The sequence below is a fragment of the Drosophila ananassae genome, chromosome XR (genome assembly GCF_017639315.1).
Source record: "Drosophila ananassae strain 14024-0371.13 chromosome XR, ASM1763931v2, whole genome shotgun sequence".
Lineage (NCBI taxonomy): Eukaryota > Metazoa > Arthropoda > Insecta > Diptera > Drosophilidae > Drosophila > Drosophila ananassae.
In genome coordinates, this window is record NC_057932.1 from 13,880,941 (window position 1) to 13,898,809 (window position 17,869).

Here is a 17,869-nt window from a genome sequence, read left to right on the forward strand (position 1 = left end):
TGTATAATACTTAAAATAAGGAGACAAGAATAGGAGGGTTTTTCTTGGTTTCTGACTATTTAGAATAAAATATCTACTAACTTTGGAGATTATTTTATATTTCTTAAACTCTCCCAACTAGTTCTCTGGAGTTTCTAAGGAATCTTTGGTAGAAACACGCAAGTCTTCAAGCTTTACAAGCCCATACACTCAGAGAAATCTTATATATTAAAATAAAAAAAACAATGAGAGGAGAATATCAAGAGTTTTCTTGGTTTCTGAATATTTAGGATAAAATATCTTTCCTCAAGTAGTTTTCTGGACTTCTTAGGAATCTTTCGAAGAAACATGCCAGCCTAAAGCCTATACACTTGGAGAAATCTTAAATATTAAAATTAAAAAACAACCTCTATAACCATTTTCTCTCTGTGTAGCAACTCCCAATGTAATAGCCACGCTTGCTATTATTTTTTTTCTGTCTCAGTTTGAGTTTTAATTTAAGTTTCTCAAAGAGACGGTGGAGGAGGTGGGAGTGGAGGTGGAGGCGGGGACCTGGTAGTCGGGTAATTGGCAACAGAGCCTGGCTGAGCTCAGTTATTAGCTGAGCGGAGCGTTTCCCAACGCAAAATATTTTCGTTTGGAAAATTATGCGATTGCCAATGTCTGGCCCGAACCACCCACCACCCACCACCCACCACTCACTGCCCACCACCCACTGCCCACCACCCACCACTCACTGATCCGCCAGTCGCTATAATTTCCAATTTCTGTTGAAACACAACAACACTACCTCTACCTGGATGTGATAAGAGTGGATCAGTTCGTGCCACCCGGACACGTGTTCTGGGATTAAAAATTCCAGACACACGAAGTCGTAGAGTCGTGTCTCCAGAACCGGAGACACATGATCAGAAAGTGGGACGCCGGAAAGTATAAAAGCGCCAAGGTTATCCGAGTTTCTTCCAGTGTGCCGCCCAAATCAGAAAGCCATGACATTCCGGGCTCTAGTAGTTCTGGTCCTCCTCTCCGGAGCGGCTCAGTCGGATAAGCTGAGAAGTGATCTGATCCACAGCGACTCCGTTCTGGACTTTATGAACATCAGCAGAGGCGAGCACCCTGGCCGCCAGGACCAGGAGCCGGGCCTCCCCACCGTGGACAGCCTACTGGACCGACTGCAGAGCACTCTGAAGCAGTGGGTGATCGGAGTGCCCCTCGACCTGGGCTTCTCCACCTTCAACTACATCTGCAGCACCATCGTCGACCTGGGAGTGCTGCAGTCCAAGGTCGTGCCGGACATGTCCCGGATGAGCTTCTTCCTCCTCACCGAGGACGCCGACTGCCTCAATGTCAGTGTTCCCCTCACCCGAGCCGAGGACCTGTGGACGACGCCGGGATTCCATCGGGATCGGCCCTCCGTCCTCTACATCACGGGCTTCAAGACGAACATCAACGACTCGGGAGCCGGGCCGGTGGCCAAGGCCTACGCCTGTCGCGGCGACACCAACTTCATGGTGCTGGACGCCGCCTACTTCCTGGACACCCTCTACTCCTGGTCGGCCCTCAACACGGAGGCCATCGGGGAGTACGTGGCGAAGGCCCTGCTCCGCCTGCCCGACCAGGACTATGTGCTGGAGCGGTTCCACCTGGTGGGCCACAGCCTGGGCGCCCAGATAGCCGGCTCGACGGGCCGCAACTACCGCCAGCTGTCTGGCGGCAAGATCCTGAAGCGGATTACCGGCCTGGATCCGGCCAATCCCTGCTTCTACGACGGCAACGACCTGGAGGGGGTGAGGAGCGGGGATGCCCGGTTCGTGGACATTATCCACACGAATCCCGGCATGCTGGGCACCTCGAAGCGGGCCGGGGACGCGGACTTTTTCGTGCAGGGCCGACTGCCCTTCAAGCGGGGCTGCCTGGGGCTGGACGCCCTCTCCTGCTCCCACACCCGGGCGGTGCAATACTATCTGGAGTCGGTCTATCCCACGAACGGGAATGACTTCCTCGGGAAGCGCTGCGGGAGGTATGCGGACCTCTACACTGGGATACTCTGCGACAGCACGGACACCGTCATGGGCTTTGCAGCGGATCCGGCGGACTTGGGCCTCTTCTACGTGGACGTGAACGGAGCGCAGCCCTACGGCCAGAATGCCAGCCCGGAGACGTACACTTACACGGGTTCAGAGTGCGGCAACTGCAGGGGATGATGCTGCTCCGAAGTCCTAGCGCTCTAGTCCTCCCCAGAGATTATATAAGCTATCGATTTATTGCTATTTATTATTCAGAGATAAAGGCCCAATCATAATTCTAAAAGGGGGCCCTGACGTAATGCCAGTTCTCCAAACAATTGTCCACAAAACACCGCCGGAATGACAATGGCCTGGGAATCGGATCCGAGAATGGAAAATGGGCGATGTGCTCGCATTAATATGACTCTGCTGTCGTAACAGAATCTGGGGGGGGATTTGATGTTCAAAACGTGAGTCGAAGCTGTGCACTGAGAGAAATGGGTGTGGGTCTTAAAGGTCTAACAGATCAACAAGAAATCAGAACTTTAATTATTAAAATCAATTTAATTTTAGAGCCAGGCACTAGTCTAGTCTAGTTAGTATGTAGTACTAAAGACCATTGAACCTTTCTAGTTCTACTATCCAATAGTATTTTCTCCAAGTGCACTCTCTGATACCCTACCTTCCACCCAGAACCTTGCCAACCGCCTGCGGAAGTTGGCCAACGAATTGCCACCAAAAACAAAGGCTTAGTCTCCTAATCAGTGCCTCGGAAAGTGACCCCGGGTATCAGCAAACTGGGGAATTCCAAGATCACCAAATCCCGCATAGATTTCGGCGTGTTGGCCGGCAATCCGGATTAAATCCGGATTGAAGAGTAGCGCCTGAGCCGCTAGGGATTATCGGTTCGGGGAATGTATGCAGATGAGGGCGGGCCATGCGAGTGCAGCTAGCTCGGCCCGTGAGTCTCCCTACCTAGGCCCGTCCAGCCTCTCCTACATAGTATTCTGTTTATAATACATGGGCATTATACTCTACGGAGCTGTACGGAGCGCCGATGAGTGCCGCAAATGGAAACTAATTTAAGTGACAAGTGCACCTTATCTGATCGGGGCACACACATCGATATTGTCGCCGGCGGCGTCGTCGAATGGAAAATATGTACAAGTCGATCGGATCTCCTCTCCTCCTCTCCTCCTCTCCCTCCCCCCGGGAAGCCGTATAAATAACATTGTCACCCGGCTTCCGGCACTCAGTTTGCGTTCAAATCTCGTCCAGGATGGGTGACTTTGGCAAGATTCCCGGCCGTAAGCGGCTGCCCCTGACGATGCTCCTCCTGCTGACGCTGTTGCAGTTCTTCCGGCACATGGAGGCCATCGAGTGGACACTCCCGGATGTGATAGACTCGGTGGGCACCGTGGGCGCCAGTATAGTGGATCCCAGTCTGCTGCCCACGCCCCAGGGGCTCCTCGACGGCGGCAAGCAGCTGATAGCCGGCTATCCCTTTGAGTTCGTCTCCAGCTCTTTGAGCTACATATGTGAGTAGATTACCCGGATGGAATGTGGCCAAATGATGACCCATATCTCTCCAAAGGCTCCCAGGCCCTGGCCAACAACAAGATCAAGTCCAAGTTCACGCCGGACATCAACCTGATGCACTTCCAGCTCCGTACGCCCTGCGCCAAGATCAACTTTCCGCTTACGAATCCGGGGGCCATGTGGCACAGCCCGGAATTTGATCCCAAGAAGAAGGTGGTCATCCTGGCCACCGGCTGGACCACCACCGTGAACGGATCGGACACCATAGAGGTCTTCTCCAAGGCCTACAACTGCCGGGGCGACGTCAACTTTGTGGTGAGATCCGTAGATTGTAGAATCGGAGATAAGGCTCTTCCGAGATTAGTGGCTCTCAGCCACTGAGTCTAATCTTGAAGCTGCTCCGAACTTGACCTAACCCTTCCAATAATTGAGCCCCCTCAACCCTCTCTCAACCCCTCGAGGCCGTGGACGCTGCCCGATTCGTGGATACCCTGTACACCTGGAGCGCCTTCAACACGGAGGAGATCGGCGAGAACATAGCCCTCGGGCTGGTGAAGCTGCTGGACGTGATGCCCGTGGAGAACATCCACCTGATCGGACACAGCCTGGGCGCTCACATCGTGGGGGCGGCGGGCAGGCACTTGACGCGTCTCACGGGAAGCGTAATTCCACGGATAACGGGCCTGGATCCGGCCAAGCCGTGCTTCAACGAGGGCGAGGTGCTCTCGGGTCTGTTGCGCGGAGATGCCAAGTTCATCGACGTGATCCACAGCAACTCGGGGGTGCTGGGCAAGCGCGATCCCCTGGGCGACGCGGACTTCTATCCCAGTGGGCTGAGTCCCTTGCCCGCCGGCTGCTACTCCGTGGTGTGTGCCCACGCCAGGTCCTGGGAGTACTACGCGGAGACCGTCTATCCCGGCAACGAACGGAACTTCATGGCCACCCGCTGCAGCTCCCTGACCCGCCTCCGAGAGTTCCGCTGCCCGGGCGACGAGATACCCATGGGCTATGGCGTACCGCAGGGCTCCAAGGGCAACTACTTCCTGGAGGTGAACCCCACCACGCCCTACGGCATCCACGCCTCCATCGTCCGCTCCGCCCACCTGGAGACCTGCGGCACCTGTCCGGACAGCAGCAGCTCCACGTCGTCGACCACCAGCCAGCCAGTGACCACCACCACGGCAAAGTCCAAGTCCTGGTTCTGAGGAGGAGGTTCTCCTCCGGCGGCCCATCTATTTATAATCTAACTACCGCCTAGGCTAGAGCTACCACTTACTTAACTTACTTAACTTTTTTATGATCAGACAGAGCTACCTGGTTCGTTTTGACCCGATTGCGGTCGATATGCAATATACTATTTTTGCCTTCTAAGCGCGTTGACAATTCAATTAATTTTGTTATGTGTTTAATACATGAGTTCGGAGTTTCGGAGCTGATCGACCAGGGAATACCCTATGTGATAGTCTTAACTTGTAAGAGTTGAGAAGCTAAGAAGTCAGAGGAAATAAATGATCATCTTTACGAACTAGACAATACCCTTTCGTTTCAATAACTTGTTCCTATTAAGATAGTCTTCCATGAATAGTCTCTCCCACAGTTAACCCTCTTAGTCCTTGATGCTTAACCCACAATACCCCCAAAGCCACTGAAACCAAAGAATAAATAACTTGTGGAAAAGAGGTCGCAGTGTCGCCATTCGCCAGGTAATTGCAACAAGCTCAGAGATGACTGTTTGCTCAAGTTTTTGTTTACAATTTGTTGGATTTTTAGTGGCGCCCGGGCAGGTACAGTGGGGCCCAGTGAGTGGCGGACCAATCACCATCAGATCATCAGTGAGTGTCATCGGTGAGGTCGGGAGGCCTAGTGAAAGTGAATGTTGCTCGTCGCGTCACTTTTTATCGCCTAGACGTCCTAGATGGCCCACCTTGATCTCCAAGTTGATCTCGATTTCTGGCTCTATCAGTTCTCAGGAGACTCCACTCTCGAGGTGGTAGTGTGTCCTTCGGGATCAGGAAATGCCAGAGCATCCACTGTGCCGCAGTGGAGACAACCTGAAAGGTAGCCCCTTCACCTGGAATCCGCATCTGCATCTGCATCTGCATCTGCATCTGCAGTGACTCTGTGTGTATCTGTGTATCTTTGTATCTTTGTATCTGCATCTGCAAGTGTCGCCGTTTGGGGCTTAAGCTGCCAGCTTGACAAATGACTCACCCGACGCCAGATCTTCGCACAGTGGACTCATATTTGTGACCCCGCCCCCTCTAGTTGCGAATTTTTGAGGTGTCTGATTTACACTGGAAGAAAAATGAATTTAAAAGTAATAAATTTGATTAAAAGGTATGAGAGTTTTGAAGTTTTAAGAAGTTTTAAGAGAGAAAAGTTAAGACAGATTCTATGACCTATCTTTTCATAATTATTTTCTTAAAGTGTATGAGTTCTTAGCCTTTCTCTCAGTGCACTTGTGCTGCAGTTTCGGCGAGGAAATGATCCATCAAGCGTGTGAGTTATGCACGAATTTTGCAACCCGGCTCGCACATGGTCGGCTGATTTGTTGATTTCTTGATTTGTTGGCTACCCACTTGGTGGCTTTGTGGCTTTGTGGCTTTGTGGCTTTCTGGCTTGGTGGCTTCTGCCTTCTTGTACTTTGGCTTTAAAAGCAGTTGACCCTGGTCAAGAATCGGACGCTCAAAGTGGTTTAATAAACTGCAATTACCCAGGGTCCCAGTCAGCCAGTCAGCCAGCCATCTAGGCAGCCACCCGCCTCTCGAGTGAGATTTATTTTGTGGATTCTCGTCTTGACGCCACTTTGCATTGCACTGAGCCGGGCCAAGTACTGTGGTTGAGCAAATCGAGGCTTAGCCCGACTCGGCCCGGCCCAGTCCAGTCCCAGTCTATGGGAAGTGGAAGCGGACTAATCCGAGACCGAGTCTGGGCCACGCAGTTTTTGTGTAACTTTTTGCGATAAATAGCGACCGGCACTCCACTGGCCACATCATTCGAGTGCGACACTTCGAGAGGTGAACCAAAAACCACAACCACAACAAAGTATCTGAAACCAGCAACCGAACTCAGCAAAAGGACTCAACAGGATGAAGCTGCTCATTGTCATCTCCGCTCTGGTGGCCTGCGTCTCCGCCGGCGTTGTACGATCCTCCTCCGGCTGGGGATCCTCGAATCCTTGGGGCGGCAGCAGCAGCAGTGGCTGGAACAGCGGATGGTCCTCCTCCCAGCCGCAGGTCATCAAGGTCATCAAGATAGGAGGCGGCGGCGGCGGCGGCTGGGGCAACTCTGGAGGATGGGGCGGCAGCTCGGGAGGATGGGGCGGCAGCTCTGGAGGATGGGGAGGCAACACTGGAGTCTGGGGCGGTGGCTCTAAGGTCTGGGGTGGCAACTCCGGCGGATGGGGCGGCAGCTCTGGCGGCTGGGGTGGAAACTCTGGCTGGAGCAGCGGCAACTCTGGCTGGAACAACAACGGCTGGTCCAGTTCCGGCTCGAACAGTGGCTGGTGGTGAAAGAAAAGAAAAGGACTATGGAAAGGACACATCTCCCTCTCCCTCACCCTTACCCACCTCCGCCCCCTCTGGTTCACAACACAACACCCCCCTTGAATCTGTAACATAAATACTTAAGAATACTATTTTTTTTTAATCGAAATTAAATGCACAAATCAGAGAACTCTGCCTCCATTTCTCAGACTAGTTTTTGCATTTTTATGATCTTAGATCGGTCTGAAAACCGATTGAAAATCGCATAAATATGCTGGGGAACTTTGAATTATGGATCTCGGAGCAATTAACATTCTAAACTTGAGTCTTGAGCCGCTGGTTCGTGGCAATTATTATTCGATTTTAATGCATTTTTCATTCTCTTGGCTTAAATGATTGTGGAACAGCCGGAGTCGCTGCTCCTCCGGCCAAGGTGGAAGATGCGCCCGCGATGCTGCACAGTGGTTCGACTTTATAGTTCCACTCTATGACTATGACTGTAAAAGATACTTTTTGTTGGATATGCAAGCCACTGCCATGAGAAGACCCACACATCCATTAGATACTTGGATGAAATTTATGGCAAGTGATGCTCAAGTGCAGCCAGCTAGTCGTGTTTGCGAGTCAATTGACATTGAACTAGTGTCTGATGGCTGCACTCGCACACACTCGTGTTTGCATTCGCATTTGCATCCACCAATTTGTTACTGCTGGCTGTGTAAATGAAGATTAATTACCACAAACACGGCATTGCAACCTAACCGAAAACGAGCATAAATATGATTTGAAAATAAAGTGCGAGAAAATTGTTTATTTAAGCCGACTATGGCTGGCTTTCATGTGGGCTTTACTTTGAACTGAGTCTGATCTTTCAAGCCTTTCTGTTTGCTATTTAGAGAACTATCGGAACTTTCGTAACCTATTGAAGTTTTTATGATTCATATTGATTCTCTGTTCAAAACTCGACATATCTCATACTTTTGTATCTCAACCCAAAGTATAGCTTCTTATAGGTCATTTACAAAACGTTCCCCTGTTTTCTGAAGCCATTACATTTAATTGTTCGATAACTATTCTACTTTTGTAACCTATTGAATTGTTCTTATTTCCGACTACATCTTATATTTCTTATATAGAGTTTTCATACTTTTCTAACCCTGAGCACCCTTTAATTTATAGACAATTTACAGGACTTTCGTCTTCTTTGAAACCTTTCTGTTTAATAGTTAGAGAACTATCCTATTTAACTTGTAATATTTAATATTGATTTTCTGTTCAATAGTTTATGTTTCTCTTTTTTAGTCCTTTGCAGGTTTATATGTACATATGTATATCTCTAATAATTATCCTACATTTTTTCTGTTTAATAGTTGCAGAACTATTAAAACTTTCGTAACCTACTTAGATATTCATATTTCAAACTATAACTGCTGTAGTTTTCTAAACCTAAGTATAGCTTCGAAAAAACCTTTATTTCTTTTTTGAATTCCTTAAAGCCTTTCTGCGTAAAAACTTATTCTGGAACTACTTTCGTAACCTATTTTGGTTCTAATAATCTAATATTCATGACCCATAACTCCCATAATTTTCTAACCCTAAGAATACCTCTTAAGAGGCATCTTATAACCCCTTTATCCCTATTTTGAAGCCCTTCTGTTTCTTTCTTTTAGAAATCCTTTATTTTCGTAACCTATTTAGGTTCTAATATTTCAATAAGATTTTCTGCCAAAGAAACTGTGGTCTCTCACACTTTTCCAACCACCTTCTATACCTGTTTCCAGGCCTCTTAGGCCGTAAAATAATAACAATAATTAAGAACAACTTCAGAGCATAGAATATGGAAGACACTTGGAGGCGAAACTGCCAGCAATTAATGATCCAGCCATGGCTCAGCAATTTAAAAAGTGCTTCGGTTCGGATTTGGCTTTGAGGTTGGCTTTTATTATTATGTTTTGTTGGTGGATCGGCGAATCGGCGAATCGGTGGCGTATACGCGATGTTCCCATCCCAGACATACTTGAGGCATGTTGGCCTACCAGCCAGCCAGACAAGTGCATTGTGCCGCGTTCTCAACCTTCCTTTGGGAGCTCCGAGGGATTGGATCGCATCGCATCGGATCGGATCGGATCGGATGGAGGTGACTCAACTGAAAATGGAAAACGATTAGTTCCGCAGCAATGGCTATAAAAACGGAGCCAAGTTCTGGGTTAGAACATCAGTTGCAGTTGCACTGCCTCAGTTGCCCCAGCGGTTTACCACAAGGATTACTCTTTTTTTTTCTGTGTGTGTTCTCTCTGTGATCTGAAATGCGCCACGCTTTCGTCCTGGTCTTTGTGTGCGGTCTGATGGTCGCCCTGGCCTCTGCCGGCCTGCTCGGCGGCGGAGGAGGAGGTGGCGGCTATGGAGGCGGCGGAAGCGGAGGCGGCGGCCAAGGAGGCTATGGAGGAGGCGGTGGCCAGGGAGGTGGCGGCTACGGAGGTGGCGGTGGCAAGCATGGAGGCGGCGGCGGCGGCGGCCAGGGAGGCTATGGCGGCGGTGGCGGCAAGCACGGAGGCGGCGGCGGCGGACAAGGAGGCTATGGAGGCGGTGGCGGCGGACAAGGAGGCTACGGAGGCGGCGGCGGTGGAGGCAGCAAGTCCCTGGCCGGAAACCGCGGCTCCTCCGTCTCCTGGCAGGGCGGTAACTCTGGCGGCGGTGGCAACAAGCACGGCGGCGGAGGAGGCGGCGGCCAAGGAGGCTACGGTGGCGGAGGATTCGGCAAAGGAGGCGGCGGCCAGGGAGGCTATGGTGGCGGCGGATCCGGAGGCGGTGGCTATGGAGGCGGCAACCAGGGAGGCGGACACCACGGCGGCGGCGGAGGAGGCGGTGGCCACCATGGCGGCGGCGGTGGTGGTGGCAAGTACGGAGGCGGTGGCGGTGGAGGATGGTAGACCCAATCCACAAGCTAATCCCAGCCAGCTCCAACCCAAACCCCTACCAAGAGCAGCCAGTCCTCCGGCTGCTGCCGACATGTGTTCCATGGCATAGAGATAGTGGACATCCCCGGAGAAATCCCGATTACTTATTTTCAATTCCCACAAAATTGGATGCCCTTCTATTTCTGCCTGTTTTCTCAACCTAAACTTATTTTTTTGTTAACAAATAAAACAATTATACGCATTTTTAAATCACTGAAGTTTTTATGGGAGGTTGCGGAACTAAGTTTGGTTTTGGGATTAGAGATGCATTGTTATATTAAATTTAATTTAGGAACAACAGTTGGGAACTAGCTCCACATATATATTATATATGTATGTATATGGGCGATTCCAGAAACCAGGTCAACCAGCATCGAATAATTAAGTGTTTGAAATCATCAAATGGTTTTCTATTAGAAATATTGTTATTAAGTTTCTCCTAGATATAGGATATTTAGAATAGAATGATGGAACAATTTCTATTATATATCTCTTCTCAGATAAAGGGAGTATTTAAAGACTATGTTATAAGATAGTACCTGACAGTATCTGAAATCAAAGTTCAGATAGAATAGAAATAGTACAAAGTACTTTAGAATATTTGTTAAGAATAGAATGCATAATCCAATAATAAAGACAAAGTGGCATATCTATAGAATAGTATAGAACATAAATATCCCATAAATATTTCCAGGATTATAGATCTACTATAAGTGCTATTCCTTAAAAATCTGGTATTATATTCCTTTGTATTGCCCAATTTTGAAGGATTTAGGTCCTGTATTGTAATCTACAATCTACAAAGATTACATTAGAAAATTACATTCTCTATTTAATCTCTTTATTCTATTCTCAGTAGATCTTAAAGTAGAACTAAAACTATTGTTTTTACCCTTCCATCTTTTTATAGAAACTCAGGACCTCTTATCTGACTCTTATGGAAGCTACCAATTTTTAAAATAAACTAAAAATATTGTTCAAATTTTATATAAAAACCATTTCCCATCCATGATTCTAAATTAAACTTTTCAAAAATTACATTCTCGTAAAAATTTATTCACACAAAAAAAAAATATACAGGATTGTTAAGATTAGGGCAGAGAAATGTTATGTACAACTGATCAGTGTCTAGTGTCGCCTCGTTGCCAGTGGATCTCCAGTGAGTATTCCGGATGGGGTGCCTTACCAGCTCCAGCCGGAGCTGCCGCCTCCCGAGGACCAGCCGGAGCCGCCCCCGCCGCCGCTCTTCCAGCCGCTGCCACCGCCGCCGCCCGAGGACCAGCCACTGCTGATCTTGGCGGGCCAGACGGAGGCCGAGGAGCCTCCTCCCGAGGACCAGCCACCGCCGCCGCCTCCGCTCTTCCATCCTCCGCCGCCGCCCCCGCTCTTCCATCCTCCGCCGCCACCGCCGCTCAGGCTGGACAGGGCCTGGGACTTCCAGCCGGAGAGACTCGACAGGGCGCTGGACCAGCCGGAGGAGCCACCTCCACCACCACCGGACTTCCATCCCGAGCCGCCGGAACTGGGCCAGCCGGAGGATCCGCCGCCCAGGGACCAGCCGGATGAGCCTCCCGAGGACCAACCACCGCCGCCGCCGCCGCTCTTCCAGCCTCCTCCTCCGCCACCTCCTGATGACCAGCCGCCTCCTCCGCCGCCGCCACTCTTCCAGCCTCCGCCGCCGCTGCTTCCTCCGGAGGACCAGCCGCCGCTCGAGGGCCAGGCACTAATGATGACCTTGCTGCCGCCACCGCCGCCTCCGCCGCTGCCGCCCCAGCCGTGGGGCTTGGCCTGGGCCACGATCACGCCCAGCAGCACCGCCAGAAGGCCGATCCGAGTCCGAGTAGTCGATTGCATCTCCGCAGCTGCCGTGCACTCACTGTTTTCCGACTGCAGGCCGCCTCGGCTATTTATACGCCGCAGATCCCAGCTGCAGAGCGGCAGATAGCCCAGAGATTCTAGCTCCGTCGGCTCCGGTGACTGCCACCGGCTCGTATAATCAAATGTAATTGCCAAAACTGCCGACCAGCCGACCGCTTACAATGGCCAAGATTCGGGGGCAGGGGCGCTGGGTGGCTGGGCGGCTGGTGGCTAGGCGGCTGGGGGTGGAGCTTGAGCTTGGGAAGCCACCTCTCGGCTCTTGGCTGTGGGCCTCATTATGCCAACTTTAACTTTCGATTTCGTACGCTCGTTTTGGCCCAAAAAAAAAAAAACAATTATGAAAAAGGCTCAGCGCCAGAGCACCTGCCTCTGATGGCACTGAGCTACAGGGTTGCAGTTTTAATTTCAAGAACACTTAACAAGAAATTTTAAATAAAGACTAGTAATAGACTAGTAATATTTAAATAAAATAAAATGAATAGATTTTTTTTTAATCTATGAAGAATATTAGGCACTTAGCTCTGAAAGGACTAAGCTACAGGGCTGAGGTTTCAGTTTCAATAACATTTAACGAAAGATATAATATATATATATATAATGACTCATACTAGACTTTAACATCAAAAGATACATTTTTTCTTTAAATCTTTACAGAAAACTTGTCTCAAAACTATTATTTACCGACATGGCTCTTAACTAATCTACAGGGTTGAGGTTTTAGTTTAACGAAAATTTAAGAATATATCTTAAATAAATATAGTATATATTATATAAAGTATATATAGATAAAGAAAGTATATAGTAGTAAATAAATATATTTTTTATTTAAATCCTTAAAGAAAACCTTTTAAGTAAGTATTATTTTCAGACATGATAACACTAAGCTACAGGGTTAAACTTTTAGTTTCAAGAACATTCAACTCTAAACCTTAAATAATGGCTGTTAAAAGACTTAAAGATAAATTAATAGAATTTTGCCTTAAAGAACCCTAAGCTTCAGGATTGAGGTTTATTTTTAGAAAACCAAACAATATATTTTAAAGATAAACTAGTATAAGACTTAAAGATAAATAAATAGATTTTGTTTTTTTAATTTTTAAAGAATAATTAACATTTAGTTCTGATAGCACTATGCTATATGGTTGATGTTTTAGTTTCAAGAACATCAAACAAAATATATTAAGGAAAGACTAGTACTAAGCTTTAAGATAAATAAATATATTTTTTCTTTAAATCTCTAAAGAATATTTAAGGCTTTGCTCTGATAACACTCAGCAACAGGGTTGAGGTTTAAATCTCAAATACTTTGTCGAATAAATAGACAAAAAAATAAATTGAAAAATAAATAAATAGACAAAAAATAGAATTAGAAGCAGACCTTAAGTCTGAGAATACTAGACTTTAAAATAAATATATTAATGAAAAAATCTATGAAAACCTAATTCCAAAATCAAACCAATTACTCCCCGAATTCATTTCTCAAAAATAAGTAAGTTATTAAAAAGTTATTAAAACCCAATTAAAAAATCTGAAAAGCTAATCTAGTGAGGAACTGTGTTTTGGGTTTGAACTCTGTCATAAAATCGGAAACTACTGCTGCCTGGGATTACGCAAAGCTCTTAATTTGTTTATTTTTTTGAGCCACAATGTTGGGTAAACGTCGAAACCCTTAAAGCCAGAATGCAACAAGAGAGTGTGGCATGCCACATGGCGCATGGCATGCCAGGAACCGCGAACCGCGTACCGCATCATGATCATCGATCTATTAGCCAGCCAGACCGCAAAGTACTTAATCGAGTGGGCCCCGAGGTGGCAGGGATATCGATATCGATATCGGTTCTTTATGATCGCCCATTATGTAGAATGGCTTCCAGATGGCGAACTGTTGCAAGTTGCCACTGGTAACTGGCAACTGGTAACCTGCAACTGCCACTGTGAGTGCAACTGCGTGTTGCGGTTTGCACATAATTCGTGCTGTCTGCAAATCGGGTCGCCTCAGAGCCGATCAATCAGCCAATCAATCCATCCATCAGAGAGGTGCAGCTTATGAGCTGACATCTCAGAAGAGCTCAGAAGAGACACCTCGTGTCTGAGTCAGAAGAATAGTCTTCTGAATGGCTATTGTTGTGGGTTTTTGCAGAAATCGAGTTCAACTGCATTCAAGATAAGATTCATTTCTATGGATCTCTCGGATCGAGTCGGGCAGAAATCATGACAGAGATCGGATATTATTTCAATTTCGAGGCGACTTCTGGGCCAAAATGTTAATGGCAATCGATTCTAGAACCGCGCCACTTGACCCTCTTGGCTCTTGCACGTTTCTTGGATTGCGGTCACCTCTAATTCTAGGGCGGCACACAAATCCGGGCAATTTCTGGGCCTCTGTCGGATCGGGTTGATGGACAGCCCAGCCCGACTGAACTGAAAGCCCAAAGCCCCCAACCGAAAAACAATAAAAATGCACTCGAATTGCACAACGCGGGGCACTGTCCATTGTCTGTCGTCGGGCAGCTAAGTACCTGCCCCATTAGCTGTCCCATTACCTGGCCAAAGTGGCACCACCACGACCTCCACTCGGCCCACTCCGATGGGCCGGTCATCCAAGTCTATAAATAGCTCCCAGCCCCGACGAAGATCGAGCCGGAAGCGTGGCACCCAACCGGTTCGAAGAAGTCTCTCAATTAAAAATGGAAATTCTTTTAGCGTATATTGCATAAATTCTAAACAAAAAACAAAAAATAAATCTAAATAAAAAAAAACTTAAGCTAGTGGCTTCAAAGCTTCAAATTCGGGATTTCTGGTTTTTTTTTTCTTCTTCTCTCCGCTGGAAAGCCCAAGCTTCTGGCTGGCAGTTTGAACTATTTCTTTAAGTGTAGGGTGGTGGGTGGTGGATAGGGGGGGGCTTCTTACCAGCCCTTGTTCCAGCCGCCGGACTGGGCGCCAGAGTAGCCACCGGAGTAGCCACCGGACTGGGCGCCAGAGTATCCGCCAGAGTATCCACCGGACTGGGCGCCAGAGTAGCCACCGGAGTAGCCCTCGTTGATGACCTTGACGATGACCACCTTCTCCACGGGCCTGGCAGGAGCGGGAGCTGGGGCGGAGTATCCACCGCCACCGGAGTATCCACCACCACCAGAGTATCCACCACCGCCGGAGTATCCGCCGCCGTTGGACCATCCGCCAGCCTGTCCGCCGGAGTAGCCGCCACCGCCGCCGCCGCCGCCTCCTCCGAGCTTGCCGCTAAGGCCGCCGAGTCCTCCGCCCAAGCCGCCGCCAAGGCCTCCCAGACCTCCCAGCTTGCTCTGGAGGAGCTGGCCGATTCCGCCGGCACCGCCACCGCCACCGCCGCCGCCACCTCCGAGCAGACCGCCCAGGGAGGCGTGGCCGACGGCCAGGATGGAGGCAAGGATCACCAGGATGCAGGCAAAGGGCTTCATTGTGCTTGGAGAGGGAAGTGCTCGACGGAAGTTGCAGACGGCCGATCAAAACTAATAGCTACTCCGGCGGAGACACGCACCTTTATACCCGAAAATGGGTGGTCGGTTGATCGGTTATCGATTCGCCCAATTAGAAGCCACTGATGGGCAGAAGAGCCACAGCCACAGCCAGAGCCAGAGCCGGCTCTCGGCAGAGATCTTTCGGCCAGCTCTTAGCCATCGCCATGCCTCTTGGCCGTTTCATAATAACCCACATTCGACTATGCTCGTTCTTTTGTTTGTCCACATATGCTAATCTCGGCCTGCGCATGCGCGGCTTCTCCGCACAGTGGGTCGGGGGTTCCGCTGGTCTCTGGGGGCTTTATGGGGAGAGGGGATATGGAGGTGCTAAGCTACCTCAAGGCGAGTTTCGAAATTATGTCAGAAAATGGAAAAAGTACATAAGAGTACTGGGGGTTATCAATTGGGAAATTGGAGTGCCATATTCCGGGGGTTTATCTTTAAGAAATATGCTTTCAATCACAAGAATTTATGGAAGAAAATAAATATATACTACTAGTACTAGCAGTACTGGGAGTTGGACAGTCTAAAGGGGGGTAAGAAATGCACTTTTAATGACAATGATTTTTAGAGCCAAAAATATATATTAAAACGTATGATACGATCATATAAACCACTTCAGATAATTGAATAACTTCTCAAAAGTTCTGGGAGTAAGGCAGTCTGTAGGGGCGACCATAAGTTGGGTAATTGAAGTCTGATTTTTAGAGATAAACAGTATAGTAATAGGTATGAAATGATGCAATACATCAGACAATTTAATAAGATCTTAAAAGTACTGAAAGTTAGGCAGTCTTTTTGGGGGTCTATATAGTACATCGGGGTCTTTAAAATGGGTAATTTGAGTGTGATATTTTGGAGGCTTTAGTTAAGGAAACGTTTCAATATTTATGCAAAATATTTATTATTGTATTTACAATATTTATTTAAAAGTTATGTCAGAAAATGGACATAGCACATTTGTGTACTGAGAGTTAGTGAGTTTCAAATAACAGATCTAAAGGTTGGGTAATTGGGGTGTGATATTTAAGATCTTCAAGTTCAATACCAAAATATACTTTCAATGACAAAGATCTATAAAGTATAGATTATAGGATGAAATAACCCCCAGAACTGTGCCAGATAAGCTTAAAGTATTTCATGATCTTCCAAGAGAAGATAGTCTCCAAAATAGTCACTTTTAAGTGTTTAAAAAAATCAAGAAGTGTCCTAGGATTTGTGGATAAGAGTATGTGGATACTCCTCTGAAAATATTGCTACAAAAATGTATACATTTTTGAACAAAAATCGCAACAGCCGCCCCACTGTCCCTCTAGCCGAAAGTCAAACAAATTATCGGCATTTAATCACTTTGGCTCGACAATCAACATTTATATCAATGTTTTGTCAGTTGGTCAGCGACAGAGTCCGCTTTGCATTTATATTTCAGTTTTTGTTCTTCGCTTTGGGTTTTTGAAACTAAAACTAAAACGAGCCGAGCAGAAGCAGAAGCAGCCCAAGTGTCGAACTGATTAATGGCCAAAAAACCTAAGACTGCCGCCAAGGTTCGCGAAAGAAAACTCCGAAACTGAAACTGAAGCAGGAAGAGGCCGGCCTATCGCGAAGAACAAATACCCGGGGACCCACTACATCATCAGTACAGAAAAAATAAAAAGCTAGAACCGGTCGGATCGGATGGGTTCTATTTCTATGGCATATATTTGCATAGTCGCTCGGTGGACTGGCCTGGGAATTGGCTGGGAATCTGTGGGGCCTCCTCCTCCCTTATTTGGCTGTACTAACCCGAAAAATAAACACAAATCTCTTCCACTAAATGGACGAAGTGTATATATTTGGGTTCAATGTACGCCCGAGCACATGCCCGCGAAATATCGAAAATTTATGCAAAAGCCGAAAAAAATTAAGACTGTAGCGAGTAGGCTTGAGTGTTTGGCATTTACATACTCGCTCCCCGGCACTCTGCCATGAATATTCATAATCGCATTATTCGATTATGGATCGGTCACTATTTCAAAGCTGTAAGCTACCGATCCGATGACAGAACGACAGATTTATCAATTGAGTGGCGAACAAGTCGGAGATTGAGTTCTCCAATCGATTGGCACTCGAGAGATCTCTTCTGTCGATCATGATTTCCTGATTAGTTCGTCTACTCTGATATAGGAAATGGTTTCAGCAATCAAGAGCCTTTGTCTTTGTTTCCTAAATGTTGTAAACAAACTATTAACCCAAACAGCCCAGACAATACAATAATTAATTTAGAATAGTGGCTTGCTCATTATGGCCCGATGTCTTAATGTCTCAATGTCCAGCTCATTGTTTCGGGCAAGATGTGTGGCTTACAATGGCATTACCTTACCTTACCTTACCTTACCACCTTGCTGCTGTAATAACACACATCTGTTTCCCATCGCAGCGCCCTCGGATGGCTCTGAAGGCTTCCATTAAAAACCAAACACAAAACCGAATTAACATATTTAATTGCAGGCTGGGTATGGTAGTCTAGGTACCCAAATGAAATTACCAGT

General features: G+C 47.7%; 6 protein-coding genes across 6 annotated transcripts; 4 read left to right on the top strand and 2 right to left on the bottom strand.

Moving 5' to 3' along the window:
• The first annotated feature begins 711 nt into the window (after positions 1 to 711).
• Positions 712 to 2,351, top strand: LOC6504990 (phospholipase A1). The gene has a single exon (XM_001965642.3). The coding sequence runs from the start codon at positions 969 to 971 to the stop codon at positions 2,181 to 2,183; it is 1,215 nt and encodes a 404-aa protein (XP_001965678.1). The 5' UTR covers positions 712 to 968; the 3' UTR covers positions 2,184 to 2,351.
• An 866-nt stretch (positions 2,352 to 3,217) lies between these two features.
• LOC6504991 (vitellogenin-1) lies at positions 3,218 to 5,054 on the top strand. Its single transcript, XM_001965641.4, has 3 exons — positions 3,218 to 3,523; positions 3,580 to 3,839; positions 3,986 to 5,054. The coding sequence occupies exons 1-3, from the start codon at positions 3,265 to 3,267 to the stop codon at positions 4,727 to 4,729; spliced, it is 1,263 nt and encodes a 420-aa protein (XP_001965677.1). The 5' UTR covers positions 3,218 to 3,264; the 3' UTR covers positions 4,730 to 5,054.
• Positions 5,055 to 6,499: 1,445 nt separating this feature from the next.
• Positions 6,500 to 7,210, top strand: LOC6504992 (heterogeneous nuclear ribonucleoprotein A1, A2/B1 homolog). The gene has a single exon (XM_001965640.4). It carries the CDS (start codon positions 6,614 to 6,616, stop codon positions 7,034 to 7,036), a length of 423 nt encoding a protein of 140 aa, XP_001965676.1. The 5' UTR covers positions 6,500 to 6,613; the 3' UTR covers positions 7,037 to 7,210.
• Positions 7,211 to 8,868: 1,658 nt separating this feature from the next.
• On the top strand, positions 8,869 to 10,247 carry LOC6504993 (glycine-rich cell wall structural protein 1.8). Its single transcript, XM_032452034.2, has one exon. The coding sequence runs from the start codon at positions 9,316 to 9,318 to the stop codon at positions 9,937 to 9,939; it is 624 nt and encodes a 207-aa protein (XP_032307925.1). The 5' UTR covers positions 8,869 to 9,315; the 3' UTR covers positions 9,940 to 10,247.
• Positions 10,248 to 11,001: 754 nt separating this feature from the next.
• LOC116655058 (loricrin) lies at positions 11,002 to 12,021 on the bottom strand. The gene has a single exon (XM_032452087.2). It carries the CDS (start codon positions 11,818 to 11,820, stop codon positions 11,149 to 11,151), a length of 672 nt encoding a protein of 223 aa, XP_032307978.1. The 5' UTR covers positions 11,821 to 12,021; the 3' UTR covers positions 11,002 to 11,148.
• Positions 12,022 to 14,608: 2,587 nt separating this feature from the next.
• On the bottom strand, positions 14,609 to 15,363 carry LOC6505279 (loricrin). Its single transcript, XM_014904856.2, has one exon. The coding sequence runs from the start codon at positions 15,279 to 15,281 to the stop codon at positions 14,751 to 14,753; it is 531 nt and encodes a 176-aa protein (XP_014760342.1). The 5' UTR covers positions 15,282 to 15,363; the 3' UTR covers positions 14,609 to 14,750.
• Between the last annotated feature and the right edge of the window lie 2,506 nt (positions 15,364 to 17,869).